Genomic DNA, 27,677 nt, shown 5'->3' on the forward strand with positions numbered 1-27,677 from the left:
TTGAGAATCCGATTTACATGTGATGAAAGAATGCACTGTGCATGCAGAGGGTTTAACCAAAATATGCCACAAGACCTATAATTGCCTTGTGTATCCCACAAAAAAAGGTTCACTGTTAAGCTACATTTTTTTGAAGTATTTAAGCAAAATTCCCCAAATTGCAGGGCTTAACTTAATAATTCAGGAAATTTACCGGAAAGTTTCCGACCCTTTTTCAACCCTAATTGGGAGTCCCATTGGGCGGTGCACAATTGGCCCAGCGTCGCCCGGGTTAGGGTTTGGCCGGGGTAGGCCGTCATTGCAAATAAGAATTTGTTCTTAACTGACTTGCCTAGTCAAATAAAGGTTGAATAAAACATTTTTTAAAGAGTGGTGTGTGTTTTACTAGCTCGAGCATCCCATAAATTCTGCACTGCGCAGGTGTGTGAGTAACCTATGTGAAATGGCTAGCTAATAGCGCTTCGATCGGTGACGTCACTCGCTCTGAGACCTTGAAGTAGTGATTCCCCTTGCTCTGCAAGGGCCGTGGCTTTTGTGGCGCGATGGGTAACGATGCTTCGTGAGTGACTGTGGTTGATGTGTGCAGAGGAGCCCAGGTTGGGGCGAGGAGAGGGACGGATCTATACTGTTACTTTGATGCTGTTGTAGTTTTTAATGGTTGTACTGTAATTTACGTTACAGGTATCAAGTAATTAGATAACTAGCCAACAGGTTCCGATTCTACCTTATGCTTATTTACACTGAGCTGCGCTGGGGTGAGAATGCAATCATGGTTACATTATGACACAATGGAGCTGGCTTGAGGTATGGGTCAGAAAACATACCTCAATGCAGAAATGGAATCCCAGATAGCAAAAAATGTGCTCCCGCTTGCTATTTGCCTTTATGCCCAAGGCTATAAATTCCTACTGCAAGCGGGCAAATGGCAAAGTTCAAGACCTGGGCCCAGATTCATAAAACATTCTTGAGAAAAATTGCACTCATGAACTATCTTATGAGCTTATTATTTTTCTTAACACGCTTCTTAAGTTTATGCGTAAGAAGTGTTTTGTGAATCTGGGGCCAGATTTGCATCTCTGGCGGGGAGCCTCCTATCATAAGCCCTTAGTGTAACAGTATAACTTTAGACCGTCCCCTCGCCCATACCCAGGCGCGAACCAGGGACCCTCCGCACACATCAACAACAGTCACCCACGAAGCATCGTTACCCATCGCTCCACAAAAGCCGCGGCCGTTACCCTCTGCAAGGGGAACTACTACTTCAAGGTCTCAGAGCAAGTGACGTCACCGATTGAACCGCTATTTAGCGCAAACCACCGCTAACTAAGCTAGCCGTTTCACATCTGTTACATTGGCAGGCTGCTTTTGCAGCTGTGTTACACCTAGTTATTTAGTTTAAGTAGATTAATGATATATTGACTATGGCCCAAAATAGTCTACATTTGTGCCATTGATTTAACATACTATATAATTGAGGCAATACAAATGATTCCTTTCTAACAATAAATGTCCCTCTCGAAACAGCTGTACCCACTTGAAGAAAAGTGTTGATCACTACGTACCTCTTAAACACCACAGAAGAAGCCGAAAAGCCTCAACAGGAAGTTATTTGTTACCATCTTCTATCGAGTTTACAAACCAAAGAAATTCCACAGGCTTTTGGAACAAAATTATGATTATTTTACACCACTAAACGTTTGGAAATACGGAACAATAACACACTAGCATCACCCATTCAGTCGGTTATAGATAGATGGAGAACCAATTCACTAGCCTGGATTTTGAATCATGCATGGAGTGGCTCATTTGCAGGAAACAATAGATAGCTAGAAAGCTTAGCTGGTGTTTTTATATATTTAAAAAAAAATCAAGTTAAACCTAGTTTTTATTCTGTTTTATGTACCAGATTGGAATACAAAGTTAGTTTTCTCAAGTAACTAACATTACTGCTTTTCTTCATTTGTGAGTAGTTTTACTTGTGTAATGTTAACGTCAATGAGGACAATAATGCTAGATTGCCTAACTAGTTAACGTTACTTGCTAAAGTCTCAGACAACCTGTCTCAAAGCCTGCTTCTACCCCACCAAACCACAAGACTATTCCAACAGCTGAACCCTGGGCTGACTACTGCACTCTACCACACACTTAACAGCTATTCATATTCTGTACACACTGAAATCCGTTTTGTCTACCGGACCAATGCAATAGTTATGTCCCCTTACTGTACTACTAATGTATACACTTTCATATGATTGATATGCTGCACCTGTTCTACTTATTCCACTTACTATGCACATGGGCTAACAATGTCCATAGCCTACTATATCCCTATAGGCAATAATAAATAAAGATTTATTTTATTTTATCTGCTTCCTGTTGTACCTGATTTTGTTTATTTATTATTTTCATATTAGTATGTTATACAGTTACAATGTCACTAATTTGATTGCTTTCCTCTGTTACTTATTTGATTACTGTCACTTTTGTTCCCGTTGCACTGTGAGAAGCCTGAAAGTACATAGCAATAACATTTGATTTGGAACTCACATCCGTCATCATGAAGTGCTTTGAGAGACTAGTCAAGGACCATATCACCTCCACCCTACCTGACACCCTAGACCCACTCCAATTTGCTTACCGCCCAAATAGGTCCACAGACGATGCAATCTCAACCACACTGCACACTGCCCTAACCCATCTGGACAAGAGGAATACCTATGTGAGAATGCTGTTCATCAACTACAGCTCGGCATTCAACACCATAGTACCCTCCAAGCTCGTCATCAAGCTCGAGACCCTGGGTCTCGACCCCGCCCTGTGCAACTGGGTTCTGGACTTCCTGACGGGCCGCCCCCAGGTGGTGAGGGTAGGCAACAACATCTCCTCCCCGCTGATCCTCAACACTGGGGCCCCACAAGGGTGCGTTCTGAGCCCTCTCCTGTACTCCCTGTTCACCCACGACTGTGTGGCCATGCACGCCTCCAACTCAATCATCAAGTTTGCGGACGACACAACAGTGGTAGGCTTGATTACCAACAACGACGAGACGGCCTACAGGGAGGAGGTGAGGGCCCTCGGAGTGTGGTGTCAGGAAAATAACCTCACACTCAACGTCAACAAAACTAAGGAGATGATTGTGGACTTCAGGAAACAGCAGAGGGAACACCCCCATCCACATCGATGGAACAGTAGTGGAGAGGGTAGCAAGTTTTAAGTTCCTCGGCATACACATCACAGACAAACTGAATTGGTCCACTCACACAGACAGCATCGTGAGGAAGGCGCAGCAGCGCCTCTTCAACCTCAGGAGGCTGAATAAATTCGGCTTGTCACCAAAAGCACTCACAAACTTCTACAGATGCACAATCGAGAGCATCCTGGCGGGCTGTATCACCGCCTGGTATGGCAACTGCACCGCCCTCAACCGTAAGGCTCTCCAGAGGGTAGTGAGGTCTGCACAACGCATCACCGGGGGCAAACTACCTGCCCTCCAGGACACCTACACCACCCGATGCTACAGGAAGGCCATAAAGATCATCAAGGACATCAACCACCCGAGCCACTGCCTGTTCACCCCGCTGTCATCCAGAAGGCGAGGTCAGTACAGGTGCATCAAAGCTGGGACCGAGAGACTGAAAAACAGCTTCTATCTCAAGGCCATCAGACTGTTAAACAGCCACCACTAACATTGAGTGGCTACTGCCAACACACTGTCAATGACACTGACTCTACTCCAGCCACTTTAATAATGGGAATTGATGGGAAATGATGTAAATATATCACTAGCCACTTTAAACAATGCTACCTTATATAATGTTACTTACCCTACATTGTTCATCTCATATGCATACGTAGATACTGTACTCTATATCATCTACTGCATCCTTATGTAATACATGTATCACTAGCCACTTTAACTATGCCACTTGGTTTACATACTCATCTCATATGTATATACTGTACTCAATATCATCTACTGTATCTTGCCTATGCTGCTCTGTACCATCACTCATTCATATATCCTTATGTACATATTCTTTATCCCCTTACACTGTGTATAAGACAGTAGTTTTTTTGGAATTGTTAGTTAGATTACTTGTTCGTTATTACTGCATTGTCGGAACTAGAAGCACAAGCATTTCGCTACACTCGCATTAACATCTGCTAACCATGTGTATGTGACAAATAAAATTTGATTTGATTTGATTTGCCGTCACCAGTGGATCCAGGTGAACAGGACTGGCCCTCGTTATCTGATATTTTGCAAACACAATCATTTGCAGCACCTTTCCCAATGGAGATGGCATCCAATGTACCATAAATAATCAAAATCAAATACTTTTTTTTTTTTTTTTTTTTTTTTTAAATGTTGGCGACGGTGTAGGCATGCCACTGACCGTGCTTCTACACCTGCATTACTTGCTGTTTGGGGTTTTAGGCTGGGTTTCTGTACAGCACTTTGAGATATCAGTGGATGTAAGAAGGGCTTTATAAATACATTTGATTCTATTTGACTTGATGCTGAAAAAGTGTCTTGGCTCCGACTGGGCAGGTGAAGGGTGAGGGGGCTGTATGAGGATTTTTATATATTTTTTAAAGTTACCGCACGGCCTCTGTGGAGGGACGCCGGCCTCCCAAGTACTCATTGCTAAATGGGATTTGCCACTGTACTCCAAATGTTACCTTTATCCACACTGATACATCAAGAAGATTGAAATACTGCAAGTTTTGCCGGAAAACTGCCCTTTTTGTACTCATGCTAGTTAGCAGTAGCCATTGCTAATAACATTCTATTATAGAATGTTGTGTGTGCTGAATTGCATGCGCAAGCCAAGCGCCACCACTACAGTCAGTAGCACTGTCAAAGCTGTAAAAAACAAAAACAAATTAAAGTCTGCAAACAAGCAGAAACATCGGCCACAACGTGTTTACAATACCTTGTTGGTAAGCCATTATTTGTTAGACCGAATGGAAAAACGTCTGAATGAGCATTGGAAGGAGCAGGATCAAACATTTTAGCATTCTAAACCATCGCAGATGTAGGGAGAAAGAATGGTGATCCTGATGCTTCTGCCTGCCAGCCACATCCCAAGCAGTTGCACCTGATTCCTCCTAGTTAGTTAAAATACAGAGTAATAATCAAGCATTTTGTCAACATTAATGACAGTTTGGAAACTTGAGGTAGGCTGTCTCCCTACTACGTTGACTTCGGTTTGCAGTATGACAGTCACAAATATCTTTGATACAAATGTTATTAGCAACTTCTGGGGTAGCTAGCTAGCTAGCTTCAGCTTGGTAGCTTCAAACTGCAACAACAACAAAAAATCCATGTGATTAACTATTAGCTAGGCAACCAGTGGTTGTTCTACTGAAGTCAAACTTCAATTTATGAAATTAACTAGCTAGCTAGATAACAAACTATCAGGATAGCCAGCTACCTATCACTGTTTCCCCAAGCTAACATTATAAGCAGCTAGCTAGCTTCATATGGCTAGTGTAGCTTGACCGGTTCCGACCATCATCAACCAAATACAAAAACTGTCTTATAAATTAGGGGTATTTCAGATGACACCTAGCTATATAGATGTTGTTTTGCTATGTTTTTTTTGTGGGAGAACATTGTTTGAATCCATCAGCTAGCTAGCTTTTTTTCTGATCATCACTGTCCCAGAGCTTGGGGAAGTGCGTCTGCCTCCTGCAGTAGGTGTGCAAGACAACTTCACCAGCATCATAGCATAGGTCTCGGTGAATCACAGTGACATTATATTATACTGTAATCAATGTGTAATATCTACATTCAAAATGTATGAATATGTTACATTATTATGCAATGTACAGTCATATTCAGATCCTGATTGGTCTACAAGCTAATTGGACACATATATTTTTTTACATGCAAAGACCCAACCCCTGCATTGTGGTACGTTTTCCATGATTGCGTTCTGACCCAAGTGCAGCTCAGTGTAAACAAGCATAACAGTAGGGTCGGAAACTGCTGTCAAACTAGATAATTTTATGCTGAAGAGGAGAATGGAACACATCGCGAGCGAGCCTGCTGTGTGTGTGCTGTGCAGCAGTATAGCTAGCTAGCTAAGCAGCCAGCGTGGGAGTCTAATCAGAAGACAGGTATCCAACTGTGAAGCTCGCTATATGTAGCCTGCCAGCCACTAGTGTAGTTAAATATGTTAATGAATCTCTTTAACCTTATCTTGCGAGGGGATATGATAACTAGCTAAACTAAGGTCTATGAAGAAGCACATCCACATCTTGGGTTTGGGCTGGTTCCCAGCAAAGACTATCCTCCATCTGCTGAATGTGTCAACTAGCTAGTTACTTGTTTTGCTACCTTATGACTTCCATCAGCACGTCAGTGGTTGCTGCTTGCCAACTTTGATCAGCTGAAAATAAATATCTAGTTCATGCAGATGTTCGCTTCTTGTCAAACTAGTTGATTCGGTTTGCTCTTGCCATCCCCAGAATCATCCGAGTGCAGAAGATTAAGGAGCCGTGTCAACACTTCTGTTCAGGATCTTTCAGTTATCCTGATCACTTTATGCAGTGAGTGGAGGGGAATAATCGCATCGCCCGACCATGCTCACATTTAAAAAAGGAAGAGCTGCCTCGTGATTTTACCACCCTCGAGCGAGAGAGCGAGGGAGAGATCATCATCAACCACAGAGCGAGAGGAGAGATCATCATCAACCACAGAGCGAGAGGAGAGATCATCATCAACCACAGAGCGAGAGGAGAGATCATCATCAACCACAGAGCGAGAGGAGAGATCATCATCAACCACAGAGCGAGAGGAGAGATCATCATCAACCACAGAGCGAGAGGAGAGATCATCATCAACCACAGAGCGAGAGGAGAGATCATCATCAACCACAGAGCGAGAGGAGAGATCATCATCAACCACAGAGCGAGAGGAGAGATCATCATCAACCACAGAGCGAGAGGAGAGATCATCACGAGAGGAGAGATCAACCACAGAGCGAGAGGAGAGATCATCACCAACCACAGAGCGAAATCATCATCAACCACAGAGGAGAGATCATCACCAACCACAGAGCGAGAGGAGAGATCATCATCATCAACCACAGAGCGAGATCATCATCAACCACAGGAGAGGAGAGATCATCATCAACCACAGAGCGAGAGGAGAGATCATCATCAACCACAGAGCGAGAGGAGAGATCATCATCAACCACAGAGCGAGAGGAGAGATCATCATCAACCACAGAGCGAGAGGAGAGATCATCATCATCATCATCAACCACAGAGCGAGAGGAGAGATCATCACCAACCACAGAGCGAGAGGAGAGATCATCATCAACCACAGAGCGAGAGGAGAGATCATCACCAACCACAGAGCGAGAGGAGAGATCATCACCAACCACAGAGCGAGAGAGATCATCATCAACCACAGAGCTAGGGAGAAATCATCATCAACCACAGAGCGAGAGGAGAGATCATCATCAACCACAGAGCGAGAGGAGAGATCATCATCAACCACAGAGCGAGAGGAGAGATCATCACCAACCACAGAGCGAGAGATCATCAGTCACTCACGGAAACGACGCTGAGGACTCGTCACGGCAGACAGGGACAGAGAGACGTCCATTCCCCTTTCCAGTTAGCTAGCTTCTCAAACCTCCTCGCTTCCTTCCAACGTCCCCCCGGTACTACCCGAGTTGGGCAACCGTAATCACGCGCCTCCGCCTGGACTGACAACCCCAGAGGACGAGGGCGAGAGGCACGGCTCCCTCAGGTCCCCACGCTTCGTGGAGAGAATCGCTGAAATGAGATGAGGCTCAGAAATGGAACGGTTGCGACTGCGATCATTTTCTTCACGTCGTTTCTCAGCCTGTCTTGGTACACATCCTGGCAAAATGGCAAAGGTAAGTAAGCAAACTCGGTTGTCAGCAGCTATGGTGTGCTACCACTCGATTTCTGTCATTCAATCATTTACAGTTGGCTAGCCAGCTAACGGTTTTGACAGCTATTTGCAATGACTGGTTGATGGACAGCAAGCTAACCGCTAGGAACACATTTTCTAACTATATAGCTAGCTATGCCATTTAGCAGACGATTACATTTTACATATGGGTTGTCCTGGGAATCGGTCCCACGACCCTGGCGTTACATTGGCCATGCTTTACCAACTGAGCTATGATGGACTTAATGCAGTGACAGACAAGACACTCTAAATATGAGTTGTGTTGTTGGCTGGCTATGAAGCTTAATCTTCAAACCTGGATGTTAGGATACTGACACAGACGGCTACATAGAAGGGGGCTATTATGTGTAAGGGTTATAATATGGCAACCAGCCCTACACTGTCACAGTTGGACATGGCTTTCCGTAAGAATCATATCATCCGGATGTCGGATGATAGCAGGTATCGAAGCCAGATACAGTAAAGCTATGCAAATCCACAGCTGTTGAGTTTTTCATGCAACCCAACCAACTAGCGAGCCGAGTACAAGATCGATCCTCTTGCTCGTGTATTTTGACAGTAAATCGACAGTCAATAATTCCCCAGTTCGACCCGTCTATTTATCGATTAGAATAACATTTACACACACTTGTGCACTAAAAATGTAGTCCTAGTTTGTTGATAAGAAACCAACTGGATTTTCTTTTTCATCCTGTTTCTTTCTTCAATCTTTTCGCATTGAACTATATTTGGTGCTAAGTGAAATTTTCTAAAAGGATGCTTCATTTATACATCCTGTCAGACATCTGGCTCCTTTCTGTGGTTTGTTATTTGCAGTGTAAATAATTGTGGCCTTAGATCAATTCTAAGCCAAGGCTTATGATTAGGCTGTTTATTTTACCTTTATTTAACTAGGCAAATCAGTTAACAAATTCTTATTTACATTGATGACCTACCAGGAAACAGTGGGTTAACTTCCTTGTTCAGGGGCAGAACAACATAATTTTTTTTTACCTTGTCAGCTCAGGGATTCTATCCAGCAACCTCAGGGATTCCATCCAGCAACCTCAGGGATTCCATCCAGCAACCTTTCGGTTACTCGCTGGCCCAACACTCTAACCACTGGGCTGCATGGTGCAACTAAAGGCTATTGATGATTTGAGAAAGTAGCACAAAAAGCATGCGCTCTGTGTTCCTTGCCTGGTGGCGAGATATTCTGTGTAGCCGAAGGGAATGCCACTCAGTTATGACAATAGAAAAAATACCCTATTACTTGGTTATTGAAAATCCAATACAAATTCAGTAATTGTAGGCTAACTGTAGCGCTGTCCATTTCGTTGCGTTAGGCTTTGAAACAACATCTACAACAACCATGTTTTACACTGTTTCAACCTGCTGTTGAACTTTCTTCAAATTGATCATCACAGTGAGGTGAGTTTAAAAAATATGATAGGTATACTGTTATGATAAGTGTTTTGATGTGGTTTTCTATTGTATTTCCATTGATGTCAGTGGTTAGACCAGGGGTGGGAAACTCCAGTCCTCAGGGGCCTGAGTTTTTTTTCTCCTAATTTTTTTCTCCATCCCTAGCAAACACAGCTGATTAATCAAATTGTATTCTAAACTGAAGATCATGACTAGGTGATTATTGGAGTCGGGTGTGTTAGCTGAGGCTGGGGCAAAACTGTGACACCAATCAGGCCCCCTGTTGACTGGAATTGCCCACCCCTGGGTTAGAGGGACAATAGAACCCTGAGGACCAGGCCATTAGGACCTGATTTTTGTTAGCAAGTTGGGCACTACAAAGGCATGCCCAGAGTGCATAAAAGGAGATTACCATGACTCAACGGTCACATGGAATTTGACTGCAGTCAATATGACCACCAGTCAATATGACCGCCACAACAGCCCTAGTATTAATTACAGTAATTTACCGTTCAAAATCTTGGAGTGGAAACATTTGCAGAGTTCACGACCTGCTACATTTGTGAGAAACAAGTTTTGGTTTATTTCATAACCATAATTTACGAGATTTGTAAAAAAATAAAAAAAAAAAAAAGTAAAAAAAAAAAAAAGCGTAGCATGTCTGGTTTGCTGTCCTGATAATGTTGAGGGAGCAATGAGCATGTCTGGTTTCTCTGTCCTGATAATGTTGAGGGAGCGTGTGCGCCCGAGCATGTCTGGTTTCTCTGTCCTGATAATGTTGAGGGAGCGTGTGCGCCCGAGCATGTCTGGTTTCTCTGTCCTGATAATGTTGAGGGAGCGTGTGCGCCCGAGCATGTCTGGTTTCTCTGTCCTGATAATGTTGAGGGAGCGTGTGCGCCCGAGCATGTGTCTGGTTTCCCTGTCCTGATAATGTTGAGGGAGTGTGTATTGTCAGCGTGCTGGAGAGGTTCCAACCAACTCAATGCACCATAGTACACATGTCAATCAGGAGCTTTCTCTGGGCAGACTCAGCAGTGTTCTTATACGGCTAAACACAGACATGTTATTTGCATGATTTAGCATAATTAATGAATCATTACCATTTTGTTTAATTCATGTGACTGACCAATACTGGTTCGTAACATGTGACAGACCAAAACCTCACGAGGCTTCTCCTCTCTAAGCTGAGACCTTGAAACTGAAATATCTTTCTTGTTCTCAAAACAACATCTGGGCGTACTGCCAAATTGCAGCTACTGATAGGTGATTTGTACAGTCAGCCACTTGCATGAACACAGAAATGAGTTATAAGCACAAACATACAAATTCCCATTACACCGCCAATGAATCACAGTGTATCAATGTGTCCATAAGGCAGAGGCTGGTGATCTCACATTAGTTGACTTTCAACTTTTAGGTTTTTATCATTTTAATTCAGATTGTTATGATTAACCATGTAACAATGCTTTTGAGAAACTAAAACATTATTATTGAAATTAAACTGTTCCACGAAAATACTCATATTAAAATCAACTGTAACTCAGACAGTAGAAATGGTAGGATAAATTATAAGCTTCTCCAAACTTAACTCACAAGCCGCCTATTTAATTGCCTCTACGTGTCCAATGTTGGAATAAGCCTATAGGCTACTTCGAAGTAAGGTAAGACCTGCCTCATAACATGAAATAAAACATTCAAGGTTTCATCAATTTTTAAGTATATTCTCAGAATGAGTACAGCCTCCAGCTCACATTGTAAAGTTGTAGGTGACGCGCTGAGAGCCTGTTGCCTGCACTTGAATGTTGAATGACAGGCTTGCTTCAATTACCAGTTGATAAATAAAAATAGTAGCTCTTTTTAATCTTGCACCAAAACTGTTTTTAATAGCTGATTGCATTTAGAATTGTTGTGCAATAAATTGGCTTCTAAAAGCACGTTTTACTTCAGCAGCAACCTGCTGTGGAGCTACAGGATAAATCCCGCTCAAAATAGGCTCTGTAAGCTGTGCGCTTGTGTATTAATTGTGTTGGATAAATAAAATACATGACTGATGGAAATACACAGATGAGAATTTTAATTCCACAAAATTATGCAAATGTACCTATAGACCGGTGAGCATGACGGTCAAATGTTTTTCCATTGACTGGTATTTCCATCAATTAATAAAAAGCCTTGTTTTGCAAAGATATTTTTTTCGCCGGTCAACAGTTTTATTTATAGGCTTTTCATTTTTTATTGGCCAAAACCCCAACCCCAACCCTAACGGAAACCCTGCCACACACATACTGAAATCAGAAATCCTCACAAATTAAAATAAGGAAAAGAGAACGAGAGACACCCAGGAATAGGCCTCGATCATGCACTGCATGATATAACATGTCTGTCATCGTTAATTCCTAAAACTGGAGGAAGGATTGTGAAACTCAAATGTATTTGTCACATGTTTCGTAAACAACAGATGTGGACTAAAAGTGAAATGCTTACTTACAGGCCCTTCCCAACAATGCAGAGAGAAAGAAAATAGAGAAATAATAGAAAAGTAAAATGTGTTGTAATAGATGCACAATGAGCAATGATAACTTGGCTTTCGGAAAGTATTCATACCCCTTGACCATTTCCACATTTTGTTACAGCCTTATTCTAAAATTGATTAAATTGTTTTTGGGTGTAAACTGTTGTATGCCAAGCAGTTGCCATTCCAAGCGGTGATGCAGCTAGTCGAGATGCTCTCAATGGTAGAGCTGTAGAACTGACTGAGGATCTGAGGGCCCCATTCCAAATCTTTTCAGCCTCCTGAGGGGGAAGAGGCGTTGTTGTGGCCTCTTCATGACTGTGTTGGTGTGTTTGGACTATGATAGATCCTTAGTAATGTGGACCTACGAACTTGAAGCGCTCAACCCACTCCACTTCAGCCCTGTCTATGTGAATGGGGGCATGCTCAGCCCTCTGTTTCCTGTAGTCCATGATCAACTCCTTTGTCTTGCTGTCATTGAGGGAGAGGTTATCCTGGCATCACACTGCCAGGTCTCTTACCTCCTCAATATAGGCTGTCTCATCATTGTCAGTTATCATGCCTACCACATTCGTGTTGTCGGGAAACTTAATGATGGTGTTGGAGTCGTGCGCAGATCGCAGTCGTGGGTGAACAGGGAGTACAGGAGGGTCAGCGTGGCGGATGTGTTGTTGCTTACCCTCACCACCTGGGGGGGTCTCGTCAAGAAGTTCAGGATACAGTTTCAGATGGAAGTGTTCAGTCCCAGGGTCCTTAGTGATGAGCTTTGAGGGCACACGGTGTTGAACCCTGAGCTGAAGTCAATGAACAGAATTCTCATATACAGTGGGGCAAAAAAGTATTTAGTCAGCCACCAATTGTTCAAGTTCTCCCACTTAAAAAGATGAGAGAGGCCTGTAATTTTCATCATAGGTACACTTCAACTATGACAGACAAAATTAGAAAAAAAATATCCAGAAAATAACATTGTAGGATTTTTAATGAATTTATTTGCAAATTATGGTGGAAAATAAGTATTTGGTCACCTACAAACAAGCAAGATTTCTGGCTCTCACAGACCTGTAACTTCTTCTATAAGAGGCTCCTGTCCTCCACTCGTTACCTGTATTAATGGCACCTGTTTGAACTTGTTATCAGTATAAAAGACACCTGTCCACAACCTCAAACAGTCACACTCCAAACTCCACTATGGCCAAGACCAAAGAGCTGTCAAAGGACACCAGAAACTAAATTGTAGACCTGCACCAGGCTGGGAAGACTAAATCTGCAATAGGTAAGCAGCTTGGTTTGAAGAAATCAACTGTGGGAGAAATTATTAGGAAATGGAAGACATACAAGACCACTGATAATCTCCCTCGATCTGTGGCTCCACGCAAGATCTCACCCCGTGAGGTCAAAATGATCACAAGAACGGTGAGCAAAAATCCCAGAACCACACGGGGGGACCTAGTGTGGAACCACCTTCCAGTGGAAGATTGGGAGAATGTCATATGGTCAGATGAAACCAAAATCGAACCTTTTGGTAAAAACTCAACTCATCGTGTTTGGAGGATAATGAATGCTGAGTTGCATCCAAAGAACACCATACCTACTGTGAAGCATGGGGGTGGATACATCATGCTTTGGGGCTGTTTTTCTGCAAAGGGACCAGGACGACTGATCCGTGTAAAGGAAAGAATGAATGGGGCCATGTATAGTGAGATTTTGAGTGAAAACCTCATTCCATCAGCAAGGGCATTGAAGATGAAACGTGGCTGGGTCTTTCAGCATGACAATGATCCCAAACACACCGCCCGAGCAACGAAGGAGTGGCTTCGTAAGAAGTATTTCAAGGTCCTGGAGTGGCCTAGCCAGTCTCCAGATCTTAACCCCATAGAAAATCTTTGGAGGGAGTTGAAAGTCTGTGTTGCCCAGCAACAGCCCCAAAACATCACTGCTCTAGAGGAGATCTGCATGGAGGAATGAGCCAAAATACCAGCAACAGTGTGTGAAAACCTTTTGAAGACTTACAGAAAACGTTTGACCTCTGTCATTGCCAACAAAGGGTATATAACAAAGTATTGAGATAAACTTTTGTTATTAACCAAATACTTATTTTCCACCATAATTTGCAAATAAATTAATTTAAAATCCTACAATGTGATTTTCTGGATTTTTTTTCTCATTTTGTCTGTCATAGTTGAAGTGTACCTATGATGAAAATTACAGGCCTCTCTCATCTTTTTAAGTGGGAGAACTTGCACAATTGGTGGCTGACTAAATACTTGTTTGCCCCACTGTAGGTGTTCCTTTTGTCCAGGTGGGAAAGGGCAGTGTGGAGTGCAATAGAGATTGCATCATCTGTGGATCTGTTGGGCCAGTATGCAAATTGGAGTGGGTCCAGGGTGTCTGGGATAATGGTTTTGATGTGAGTGCTATGGGGAGATAGTAATTTAGACAGGTTACTTTGGCATTCTTGGGTACAGGGACTATGGTGGTCTGCTTGAAACATGTAGGTATTACAGACTGGGTCAGGGAGAGGTTGAAAATGTCAGTGAAGATGCTTGCCAGCTGGTCAACGCATGCTCTTGAGTACACACCCAGGTAATATGTCTGGTTCTGCGGCCTTGTGAATGTTTTCCTGTTTAAAGGTCTTACTCACATCAGCACGGAGAGCGTGATCATGCAGTCGTCCGGAACAGCTGGTGTTCTCATGCATGATTCAGTGTTGCCTGCCTCGAAGCGAGCATAAAAGGCTCTCAGTTCATCTGGTAGGCTTGTGTCATTGGGCAGCTCGCGGCTGGGCTTCCCTTTAATCTGTCATAGTTGGCAAGCCCTGCCACAGCCGACGAGCGTCAGAACCGGTGTAGTTAGAGTCGGTCTTAGTCCTGTGTTGTCGCTTTGCTTGTTTATTGGTTTGTCGGATGGCATAGCATGATTTATTATAAACGTCCGGGTTAGTGTCCCCCTCCTTGAAAGCGGCAGCTCTAGCCTTTAGCCTGATGTGGATGTTGCCTGTAATCCATGGCTTCTGGTTAGGATATGTACGGTCACTTTGGGTACAACGTCATCGATGCATTTATTAAGGAAGCCGGTGACTGATGTGGTAAACTGCTCATTGTCATCGGATGAATCCCGGAACATATTCCAGTCTATGCTAGCAAAACATTACTTTAGCATAGCGTCCGCTTCATCGGACCACTTCTGTATTGAGCTCGACACTGGTACTTCCTGTTTCGAGTGTTTGCATGTAAGCAGGAATCAGCAGGATAGTTTTATGGTCAGATTTGCCAAATGGAACTGCATGCATTCTTCCTCCACTCAAGCACCCAGCCTTGTGCATGTGTGGTTTTAGTGTTGTTTACACATAGCCTTGTGCATGTGTGGTTTTAGGGTTCTGTTTGTGTCTTCGTTAGGAGGAGGAGCACAGACAGACGGACACCTTCCCAAATGTCATCCAGGGCGAGTTACAGAGCAGCGTAGTGTGGCACAATACTTTGTATTCATAGACACACATTGGCTGCTCCCCCTGGACCAACCGTCAGTCAGACTCCATAGCTAAGCAGAGTTGTGCTGGCTATGGATAAGTGTCTCTTGTGTTTCTCACATTCAGACCAGTGTGCTGTCTGGGCAGGATAGCCAAGTGTTGTTTAGCCTCCCGGACACCGCTCCCTCCCTGGGATGTTACTGATCTTGTCTCTCCCTGGTATAAATTAGGTTAGATAAACACTGATTGGCTGTACCATAGCTTGCGTCTCTCCCTGGTATACATTAGATTAGATAAACACTGATTAAGCCTAAAGAGCTTGTTTTACAATTCATCACTTCCTCTCACAACCAATCCCCTGTCTTTCTCTCTCTATATCCCTCTTTCTGTTGTATCGTCTTTCTCACTTTCTTCTTTCTTTCCCTATTCTTGCCCTCTTTTGCTTGTCTTTCTCGTCATCTCTCTCAGGGTCTCTGATCGCCATCTCTCTCGGGGTCTCTGATCGCCATCTCTCTCGGGGTCTCTGATCGCCATCTCTCTCGGGGTCTCTGATCGCCATCTCTCTCGGAGTCCCTGATCGCCATCTCTCTCGGGGTCTCTGATCGCCATCTCTCTCGGGGTCTCTGATCGCCATCTCTCTCGGGGTCTCTGATCGCCATCTCTCTCGGAGTCCCTGATCGCCATCTCTCTCGGGGTCCCTGATCTCTCTCGGGGTCCCTGATCGTCATCTCTCTCGGGGTCCCTGATCGTCATCTCTCTCGGGGTCCCTGATCGTCATCTCTCTCGGGGTCTCTGGTCGTCATCTCTCGGGGTCTCTGATCGTCATCGGGTCTCTGATCGTCATCGGGGTCTCTGGTCGTCATCTCTCTCGGGGTCTCTGGGTTATCTCTCTCGGGGTCTCTGGTCGTCATCTCTCTCGGGGTCTCTGATCGCCATCTCTCTCGGGGTCTCTGATCGTCATCTCTCTCGGGGTCTCTGATCGTCATCGGGGTCTCTGATCGTCATCGGGTCTCTGATCGTCATCGGGGTCTCTGATCGTCATCGGGGTCTCTGGTCGTCATCTCTCTCGGGTCTCTGGTCGTCATCTCTCTCGGGGTCTCTGATCGCCATCTCTCTCGGGGTCTCTGATCGCCATCTCTCTCGGGGTCTCTGATCGCCATCGGGGTCTCTGATCGTCATCGGGGTCTCTGATCGCCATCTCTCTCGGGGTCTCTGATCGCCATCTCTGTCGGGGTCTCTGATCGTCATCGCTCTCAGCGTCTCTGATCGTCATCTCTCTCGGCGTCTCTGATCGTCATCTCTCTCCCCTTTCTTTATCCAGTATATTTCATCGTCCCCCCTCTCTTTCACCCTTGGTCCTACTTTCTTTAATTCTCCTTTCCGTGTGGGTGTTTAGTCTGCTTAGCCTCAGGCAGTGAGTCACTCTGAAAGTGAAGTATTTGAAAGCTCAGTGTTAGTGGGCATGCAGAGAACACTGTGAGAATGGTGTGGATATGCCTAGATGCTAACTGTGTCTGTCTCTGTGGCTTTAGACCTATGTTTCTTGGATTGTGTAAGGTGGCTCTGCATTTAAGAGACTTGAGTGTGTTTGTGTGTAACAGTTGATTTTGTGTGTGTCATAATTGCGAAACAGTTGTTTTCGCATTATTGAATAATCCAACATATCAATTTATTGCCACTCCCATCTCGTCACATGACTCTGAATAATGGCTCTGAGAATCAGCTTTCTAAATGGTCAAGCAGCCTACTGAATGACCCAGAAGAATGTGCACTTCTCAATTTGTGAGATCTCGGAATGTAGGGCAGCAAGATATCCGACAGAAGTTTACTCCCCAGCGGTGTGCTACTCTCTATCGACGAGACCTTGCTAATGGAGGTCAGTGCAGAACCTATGGAACAACAACTGCTCAATGGGAACAGAAATCTAAGTGCTGATATCTGCGGTGAGAGTTGGCTGCTTTCAGTAAACAGTGTAATGGAAGGAGACATTACTATTAGGCTAATCAGCACAGTTGAGGTTAAAAAGGTACAAAGTTCAAATAAGTTGAAATAAATCCCTCGCTCCAGTTCTACCTCCTCTCCTCTAACACTTCCTTCCATTTTCTCTCTTTCCGTCCGTGGGCATGTTTCTCCTCTCAGCTCTGGTCTGTCGTTCCTTTGTCAGTTCATTGCAAACACAATGGTCCCAAAATAGCTGGAGAAAGGTGTTATTATGACAAACGAATGCTACTGACTCTGAAGATAACGGAGGGGAATTCTGATGCCCGTAGAGAGAGGGAGACAGAATGAGAGCGAGAGAGGGATGGAGATAGGAAAAGCCTGTATATATCTGTTTTGTGGTCTTTGTGTTGCGATGTGCTGTGTGTGTGTTGCTATGGGTTGTGTGGTGATATTTTCTGACGCTGAGAGATAGGGACTCTCTCAGCCAGATGCTTCTAATGGGGCCAAAGGGAGAGAAAGACAGAGAGAGGCGAAGCCAAGGGCCCAGATTATAGAAGGGAGGGAGAGGAGCCAAGGGGGGAAGAGGTGGAGGGAGAGAGTGCTGACAAAACCCTTCGCCCGGAAACTCTGGTGAAGTGTTTGTGCCCTGCTCTTCAGGATAAGGGTACACACACAGCACACACACACACAGTACACAGTATGTGCACACACACACAGTACACAGTATGTACACACACAGCACACACACCGTACACAGTACGTGCACACACACACACAGTACACAGTACGTACACACACACAGTACACAGTACGTACACACACACACACACAGTACACAGTACACACACACAGTACACAGTACGTACACACACACAGTACACAGTACACAGTACACAGTACGTACACACACACAGTACACAGTACGTACACACACAGTACATACACACACAGTACACAGTACGTGCACATACACACAGTACGTGCACATACACATACACACACACAGTACACAGTACACTCACACACAGTACACAGTACGTGCACACACACAGGACACAGTACACAGTACGTGCACACACACAGTACGTGCTCACACACAGTACACAGTACGTACTCACACACAGTACACAGTACGTGCACACACACAGGACACAGTACGTACACACACACACACAGTACACAGTACGTACACACACACAGTACACAAACACGAGGGCTGTGACGATCATGGAATTTTGGATGACTGTAATTGGCCAGCTAAATGATCGCAGTCACCGCTCGAATTGCATTTAAAAAAAAATATATATATATATATATTATATGTATGTATGTATGTGTAAATATATTATATGTGTTATGGCAGTAACTCCATGTTGTCCATCCATACTCGTGGGTTATACAGTAACTCCATGTTGTCCATCCATACTCGTGGGTTATACAGTAACTCCATGTTGTCCATCCATACTCGTGGGTTATACAGTAACTCCATGTTGTCCATCCATACTCGTGGGTTATACAGTAACTCCATGTTGTCCATCCATACTCGTGGGTTATACAGTAATTGTGGCAGGCCTAACACACACACTCTAGCCCAGATGATGGTCTACCTCATAATGAACAGGAACAGGCTTCTACAGTCTGTCCTCCATTAAGTCAGTTAACTAACGGGACACTTTCTCCTTCCTCTTCCCAGGCTGAGTGTCTTCGTCTGCTGCACACTACTTCTCATTCATCCCTTCTCCCGTTCTCATCCGCCCCCACATTCACAATCCTGATTAGGGAGGAAAACAGGACCATTGTCACACAGTCTTATGGTTGTTCTTGTCCGCTACGGACCACACATACCATTCACACACAACCTATTTTCTTTAAGGCTGTTGCTTGACTGAAATGTCGACATGGTTCCTACTGCTGTCGCTCTGCCAAACTTCAGTGTCCTGTCTGTCTGTCTGTCTGTCTGTCGCTCTGTCTGTCTGTCTGTCTCTGTCTGTCTGTCTGTCTGTCTGTCTGTCTGTCTGTCTGTCTGTCTGTCTGTCTGTCTGTCTGTCTGTCTGTCTGTCTGTCTGCCAAACTTCAGTGTCCTGTCCTGTCTGTCTGTCTGTCTGTCTGTCTGTCTGTCTGTCTGTCTGTCTGTCTGTCTGTCTGTGTGTCTGTGTGTCTGTCTGTCGCTCTGCCAAACTTCAGTGTCCTGTCTGTCTGTCTGTCTGTCTGTCTGTCTGTCTGTCTGTCTGTCTGTCTGTGTGTCTGTCTGTCGCTCTGCCAAACTTCAGTGTCTGTCTGTCTGTCTGTGTCTGTCTGTTCTTACAATGTTAGAATTATGGACCTGCCTTGACCAGGGCGGTGGCAGTCATGAAATGTTGTCATCTGGTTATTGTCATGCAGAAGACTGCTGGTCTTCTGACCGTTAATTAATAGAAACACATTTAGCATCTCCATCCCTCCATCAAACAAGCTGGTGCCTTTGGAACTTCTACATAAAAAAACGATCTAATAAATGTAACATAAACCATCACAATAAATCCAATATTTATTTCCGGCAGGTCTAAAGACACATGATGTGAAGAAAATGTATTTCAGAAGAACAGAATGTGAGTTGGTCTACTGTCTGTTATCTGGCTATGCACCAGGCCATACACTGCATTTCAATCAGTCAGCAATAGTCTAATGAATTCAGGGCTTGTGAAGTTATACCGAGGCTGAATAGAAGACTTCCACAACCATAAGACCCACTAATCATTTAATTATTTATCTAAATAGATTAACCTGCTTTTTTTATTTGCAATAATCAATGATCTGGCTTTCAAGTCTATGAAAATGACCTTTTTTGTTACAAATTTATCTAGAACCATGCGTAATGCACATTCACTAATAATAGTTAACTTCTTGTAGCAGGTATTAGGCTATATAAAATTAACACCGGTCTCTTCAACAATCTCTCAAGCCCACGTTCTAGTGATTAGCCAGCTAATCTTAATATTTCAAGTTTAGCCAACTTGGCTCTATTTGCAAGATGACAAGGTTGAACAGTTGAGTTGTTATGAACATGCCCTTCTGTCTGTCTCCAACTGTTTGAAAAGCATGTTAGCCTGTCCACTTGGTTCAGATGTTTAAACCAAGTGGCCTACCTTATTTCTCAGAATGAGAACGAGTTGCCAATTCCTTATAATTATGTTTTATGCTTATTGCACATTCATAAAACGCAGACTAGACAGCTAGTATAACGGTCTTTGGTTAAAATGCTGCTAGTGGTACGCCAACGCCTATTCATTGATCTGACCAAGGCTTTCGACTCTGTCAATCACCACATCCTCATCGGCAGACTCGACAGCCTTGGTTTCTCAAATGATTGCCTCGCCTGGTTCACCAACTACTTCTCTGATAGAGTTCAGTGTGTCAAATCGGTGGGTCTGCTGTCCGGACCTCTGGCAGTCTCTATGGGGGTGCCACAGGGTTCAATTCTTGGACCGACTCTCTTCTCTGTATACATCAATGAGGTCGCTCTTGCTGCTGGTGAGTCTCTGATCCACCTCTACGCAGACGACACCATTCTGTATACTTCTGGCCCTTCTTTGGACACTGTGTTAACAACCCTCCAGGCAAGCTTCAATGCTGGACGGCTCTGACTTAGAATACGTGGACAACTACAAATACTTAGGTGTCTGGTTAGACTGTAAACTCTCCTTCCAGACCCATATCAAACATCTCCAATCCAAAGTTAAATCTAGAATTGGCTTCCTATTTCACAACAAAGCATCCTTCACTCATGCTGCCAAACATACCCTTGTAAAACCGACCATCCTACCAATCCTCGACTTTGGCGATGTCATTTACAAAATAGCCTCCAATACCCTACTCAACAAATTGGATGCAGTCTATCACAGTGCAATCCGTTTTGTCACCAAAGCCCCATATACTACCCACCATTGCGACCTGTACGCTCTCATTGGCTGGCCCTCGCTTCATACTCGTCGCCAAACCCACTGGCTCCATGTCATCTACAAGACCCTGCTAGGTAAAGTCCCCCTTATCTCAGCTCGCTGGTCACCATAGCATCTCCCACCTGTAGCACACGCTCCAGCAGGTATATCTCTCTAGTCACCCCCAAAACCAATTCTTTCTTTGGCCGCCTCTCCTTCCAGTTCTCTGCTGCCAATGACTGGAACGAACTACAAAAATCTCTGAAACTGGAAACACTTATCTCCCTCACTAGCTTTAAGCACCAACTGTCAGAGCAGCTGACAGATTACTGCACCTGTACATAGCCCACCTATAATTTAGCCCAAACAACTACCTCTTTCCCTACTGTATTTAATTAATTAATTTATTTTGCTCCTTTGCACCCCATTATTTTTATTTCTACTTTGCACATTCTTCCATTGCAAATCTACCATTCCAGTGTTTTACTTGCTATATTGTATTTACTTTGCCACCATGGCCTTTTTTTGCCTTTACCTCCCTTCTCACCTCATTTGCTCACATTGTATATAGACTTGTTTATACTGTATTATTGACTGTATGTCTGTTTTACTCCATGTGTAACTCTGTGTCGAACTGCTTTGCTTTATCTTGGCCAGGTCGCAATTGTAAATGAGAACTTGTTCTCAACTTGCCTACCTGGTTAAATAAAGGTGAAATAAAAAAAAATAAAAAAATGCCGAGCCCGACAAACTGAGCATTTTACAGAATCAATCTACATTTATACTCTCGTTTTAGTAGTCAACTTTGCGGTCATTTTGAGAGTTGAGACATAAAAAGGGTATTGTTAGACACGTTGACTTCTCTATTACAGTAAAATAATGTCTCAATGTGTTTTAGTGTCCATATGACCGATTCTGTTGGACCGAAGCTCAAATGCAAATAGCGAGTTGAAACCGTTTGTCAGAGAAGAACATGTGATCTCTCAACTTTGTTGGTGTGAGAGGCAGGTGGAGGGGATTTGTGTGTGTTTAAACCATAGAGGAAGAGGTGAAGTGAGAGGTTTCACTCTCATTTAAATCTGTCCAAAATAAGCCCAATGTGTTTCTATGGGTTTATTTTGGATCTAAGCGTGTCACCTGCCTTCCTGACTTTGGGACAACGACTCCCATTATTTGGGCGGAGACGTGCATCTCATCATTATACACAGATCTCTGGTGTAAATTGGAAGGTGCACAGAGGAGTGAAGGAGACGGGACCAAAGATACGACATGTACAAAAAGTGCTTTCATTTCTAAACGTTCACCCGGTACGGATGATAATACACTCAAATTAAAGCGGACAGTCTGCACTTTAACGTCATAGTCATTTATATCATTTCAAATCCAAAGTGCTGGAGAACAGAGTCCCAATAGTTACAGAAGGCACTGATATTGAACTTAGCTCAATAAAATATCAATATTTTTCCCATTTCAGAGCAAGTGTGCATTTGAAGTGGCATGTTGAGTGTAAAAGTGATCATTTGAAACAGGTCCTATATGTTAGATTCAGAGTTATTTGGCAGCTATAGTTGTGAATGATACAAACCTTAGAATGTCTTAGAAATCAAAACATATCGGCTGCATGATGCGACTAAAGGATATTGATGATTTGAGAAAGTCACAAATAAAGCTGGCGTTCTGTTCCTTGCCTCAGGCTCCATACACTGTTCTCTCATCAAGTGATCTTATTTTCACTCATCAGATTATTCTCAATTTAATCTTGTCTTTACTAATATGTACAATTTGTTTTGATTTAGAATGGCCCGTTATGAAATGGGAAGGAACCGGGGCAGGAACAGGGGCAGGAACAGGGGCAGGAACAGGGGCAGGAACCGGGTAAGGAACCGGGGCAGGAACAGGGGCAGGAATAGGGGTAAAAAGACATGTCGTCCATATGCACTCTAATAGTGATTGGAGGCCACTTTCCTGCTGAGTTGTTTTTCAATCATGCTGGGTAGGTTACTGTGGTTATTTCACTCCATGCGTCAACCACTGTTTGAGGAGCATGCAGCCTCTTGCTGCGTAACAGGTGATATTCTGCCCAAACTCTGTATTCCATGGGCTCTCCAACCCTGTTCCTGCAGCTACCCAGTACTCTGTATGCCATGGGCTCTCCAACCCTGTTCCTGCAGCTACCCAGTACTCTGTATGCCATGGGCTCTCCAACCCTGTTCCTGCAGCTACCCAGTACTCTGTATTCCATGGGCTCTCCAACCCTGTTCCTGCAGCTACCCAGTACTCTGTATTCCATGGGCTCTCCAACCCTGTTCCTGCAGCTACCCAGTACTCTGTATGCCATGGGCTCTCCAACCCTGTTCCTGCAGCTACCCAGTACTCTGTATGCCATGGGCTCTCCAACCCTGTTCCTGCAGCTACCCAGTACTCTGTATTCCATGGGCTCTCCAACCCTGTTCCTGCAGCTACCCAGTACTCTGTATGCCATGGGCTCTCCAACCCTGTTCCTGCAGCTACCCAGTACTCTGTATGCCATGGGCTCTCCAACCCTGTTACTACAGCTACCCAGTACTCTGTATTCCATGGGCTCTCCAACCCTGTTCCTGCAGCTACCCAGTACTCTGTATTCCATGGGCTCTCCAACTCTGTTCCTGCAGCTACCCAGTACTCTGTATGCCATGGGCTCTCCAACCCTGTTACTACAGCTACCCAGTACTCTGTATTCCATGGGCTCTCCAACCCTGTTCCTGCAGCTACCCAGTACTCTGTATGCCATGGGCTCTCCAACCCTGTTCCTGCAGCTACCCAGTACTCTGTATTCCATGGGCTCTCCAACCCTGTTCCTGCAGCTACCCAGTACTCTGTATGCCATGGGCTCTCCAACTCTGTTCCTGCAGCTGCAGCTACCCAGTACTCTGTATGCCATGGGCTCTCCAACTCTGTTCCTGCAGCTACCCAGTCTGTATTCCATGGGCTCTCCAACTCTGTTCCTGCAGCCCAGTACTCTGTATGCCATGGGCTCTCCAACCCTGTTCCTGCAGCTACCCAGTACTCTGTATGCCATGGGCTCTCCAACCCTGTTACTACAGCTACCCAGTACTCTGTATGCCATGGGCTCTCCAACTCTGTTCCTGCAGCTACCCAGTACTCTGTATGCCATGGGCTCTCCAACTCTGTTCCTGCAGCTACCCAGTACTCTGTATGCCATGGGCTCTCCAACCCTGTTACTACAGCTACCCAGTACTCTGTATGCCATGGGCTCTCCAACTCTGTTCCTGCAGCTACCCAGTACTCTGTATGCCATGGGCTCTCCAACCCTGTTCCTGCAGCTACCCAGTACTCTGTATGCCATGGGCTCTCCAACTCTGTTCCTGCAGCTACCCAGTACTCTGTATGCCATGGGCTCTCCAACCCTGTTCCTACAGCTACCCAGTACTCTGTATGCCATGGGCTCTCCAACCCTGTTCCTACAGCTACCCAGTACTCTGTATGCCATGGGCTCTCCAACCCTGTTCCTGCAGCTACCCAGTACTCTGTATGCCATGGGCTCTCCAACCCTGTTCCTGCAGCTACCCAGTACTCTGTATGCCATGGGCTCTCCAACCCTGTTCCTGCAGCTACCCAGTACTCTGTATGCCATGGGCTCTCCAACTCTGTTCCTGCAGCTACCCAGTACTCTGTATGCCATGGGCTCTCCAACCCTGTTCCTGCAGCTACCCAGTACTCTGTATGCCATGGGCTCTCCAACCCTGTTCCTGCAGCTACCCAGTACTCTGTATGCCATGGGCTCTCCAACCCTGTTCCTGCAGCTACCCAGTACTCTGTATGCCATGGGCTCTCCAACTCTGTTCCTGCAGCTACCCAGTACTCTGTATGCCATGGGCTCTCCAACCCTGTTCCTGCAGCTACCCAGTACTCTGTATGCCATGGGCTCTCCAACTCTGTTCCTGCAGCTACCCAGTACTCTGTATGCCATGGGCTCTCCAACTCTGTTCCTGCAGCTACCCAGTGAAACCAAGGGAAATCTGTTAAGGAACATCAGTAGTAACATGTTTTCACAACAAAACACATGTCATTAAACTGTTGACAGCCCCTCTCTGTGCGCTCGAGAAAGGACTGAAGGAGAGAGAGGAGAAGATTGAAACGCACGTCAGCCTATTAATTATGAAAATTTAAAAAATGTCCTATTTACTAAGCCATTCAAAATAAAATACAAATGTACTATAATTGTAGGCTAACTGTAAACCGTCTTGCACAATCAGTGAAGCAACATCATCGCCTAGGCCTATACGTTCTCTCCCAGACTCTTGTATAAAGAGTTTGTAGCGTCTAGGCCTATACGTTCTCTCCCAGACTCTTGTATAAAGAGTTTGTAGCGTCTAGGCCTATACGTTCTCTCCCAGACTCTTGTATAAAGAGTTTGTAGCGTCTAGGCCTATACATTCTCTCCCAGACTCTTGTATAAAGAGTTTGTAGCGTCTAGGCCTATACGTTCTCTCCCAGACTCTCGTATAAAGAGTTTGTAGCGTCTAGGCCTATACCTTCTCTCCCAGACTCTCGTATAAAGAGTTTGTAGCGTCTAGGCCTATACGTTCTCTCCCAGACTCTTGTATAAAGAGTTTGTAGCGTCTAGGCCTATACGTTCTCTCCCAGACTCTTGTATAAAGAGTTTGTAACGTCTAGGCCTATACGTTCTCTCCCAGACTCTTGTATAAAGAGTTTGTAGCGTCTAGGCCTATACGTTCTCTCCCAGACTCTTGTATAAAGAGTTTGTAGCGTCTAGGCCTATACGTTCTCTCCCAGACTCTTGTATAAAGAGTTTGTAGCGTCTAGGCCTATACGTTCTCTCCCAGACTCTTGTATAAAGAGTTTGGAGCGTCTAGGCCTATACGTTCTCTCCCAGACTCTTGTATAAAGAGTTTGTAGCATCTAGGCCTATACGTTCTCTCCCAGACTCTTGTATAAAGAGTTTGGAGCGTCTAGGCCTATACGTTCTCTCCCAGACTCTTGTATAAAGAGTTTGGAGCGTCTAGGCCTATACGTTCTCTCCCAGACTCTTGTATAAAGAGTTTGGAGCGTCTAGGTTCCTCCCAGACTCTTGTATAAAGAGTTTGTAGCGTCTACGTTCTGTCCCAGACTCTTGTATAAAGAGTTTGTAGCGTCTAGGCCTATACGTTCTCTCCCAGACTCTTGTATAAAGAGTTTGTAGCGTCTAGGCCTATACGTTCTCTCCCAGACTCTTGTATAAAGAGTTTGTAGCGTCTAGGCCTATACGTTCTCTCCCAGACTCTTGTATAAAGAGTTTGTAGCGTCTAGGCCTATACGTTCTCTCCCAGACTCTTGTATAAAGAGTTTGTAGCGTCTAGGCCTATACGTTCTCTCCCAGACTCTTGTATAAAGAGTTTGGAGCGTGGCATTAGGTAACCAGTCCATCCAGTATGCATAATAATATAGCCCAGACTCAAAGGCGATTACTAAAATGTGTTGAATTTAGGCTAGACCAGGTATGCCTGGCAATGCCGTCGGGGGTAGGCCAAATAATGATTCACATTTTCAAACAGTCCATTTATATTTGCAAACGGGGCTATACATTTAGGGGAGTTTTTTTTTTCCTTCTCTCGCCTGAGTAGCCTTGTTTCACTGCCAACAATACAATTAAACCATCTAGTGTTCAGCGAAATAACAACACAATGTCAAATACAGGAAGCCTAGTCAAATAATTAACATCCAATCACATTAACTGTTACTCTCTCGCAGGAATTCCTCTTCATATGTAGCTGCTGCTCATTCTGTTTGCTCGAAAATTGATAAATGGTTCAAATAAAGGTAAGGCCCATAGAGACACATACCAGCTCTACTGGTATTCCTGCTACTACCAGCAGTACTACACCTGCACCTGTCGACGACACAAGTTCTGCTTCCACGAGCACATCCAATGCTAGCATCAGTAATTCTACATTTGTTGTTAGCCCAGCTAGCATGGACACTGACAGTTGTGAATCTGATGCAGCCGAAGAGCAACTGCCCTCTTACCTAGGAAAGCACCAAACAACAGACAGTGACGTTGGACCATCGAAGAGGCGCAAATATGATGAGAACTACATTGATTTGGGGTTCACTTATATTGGGAGTCGTGTCTTTCCTCAGCCACAGTGTGTTATATGTGTAAAAGTACTATCTCACAACTTGATAAAACCTTCACTCTTGTGCAGACATTTAGAAACAAAACATGCCAATTTGGAAAATAAGCCACAGGAGTTTTTTGAGCGAGAATTAAGACTACTTTCGATTCATAAGATGTATAAAAAGCAACAGATACCATTAATAAGAAGGTACTAGAAGCATCTTATATGGTGAGCTACCGAGTCGCTAGGACAGGCAAGCCTCATACTATTGTGGAGGACTTCTTCCTGCTGCCGCAAATATGTCTGGGACAATGCTGAGGGAAAAGGCAAAAAAAACTATACAGACAATGTCTTCGTCAAA

The 27,677-nt window shown here is 44.5% G+C and overlaps 1 protein-coding gene across 1 annotated transcript in view; it reads left to right on the forward strand.

The window, feature by feature from the left end:
* Positions 1-7,356: 7,356 nt before the first annotated feature.
* Positions 7,357-27,677, forward strand: part of LOC112242142 (alpha-1,3-mannosyl-glycoprotein 4-beta-N-acetylglucosaminyltransferase A-like) — a 79,079-nt gene continuing 58,758 nt past the window's right edge. The window contains exon 1 of the mRNA XM_024410111.2: positions 7,357-7,898. Coding sequence (XP_024265879.2) covers positions 7,805-7,898 — 94 coding nt within the window. The 5' untranslated portion in view covers positions 7,357-7,804. The remainder of the gene's footprint in view (positions 7,899-27,677) is intronic.

The sequence above is a fragment of the Oncorhynchus tshawytscha genome, linkage group LG03, assembly GCF_018296145.1.
Source record: "Oncorhynchus tshawytscha isolate Ot180627B linkage group LG03, Otsh_v2.0, whole genome shotgun sequence".
NCBI lineage: Eukaryota > Metazoa > Chordata > Actinopteri > Salmoniformes > Salmonidae > Oncorhynchus > Oncorhynchus tshawytscha.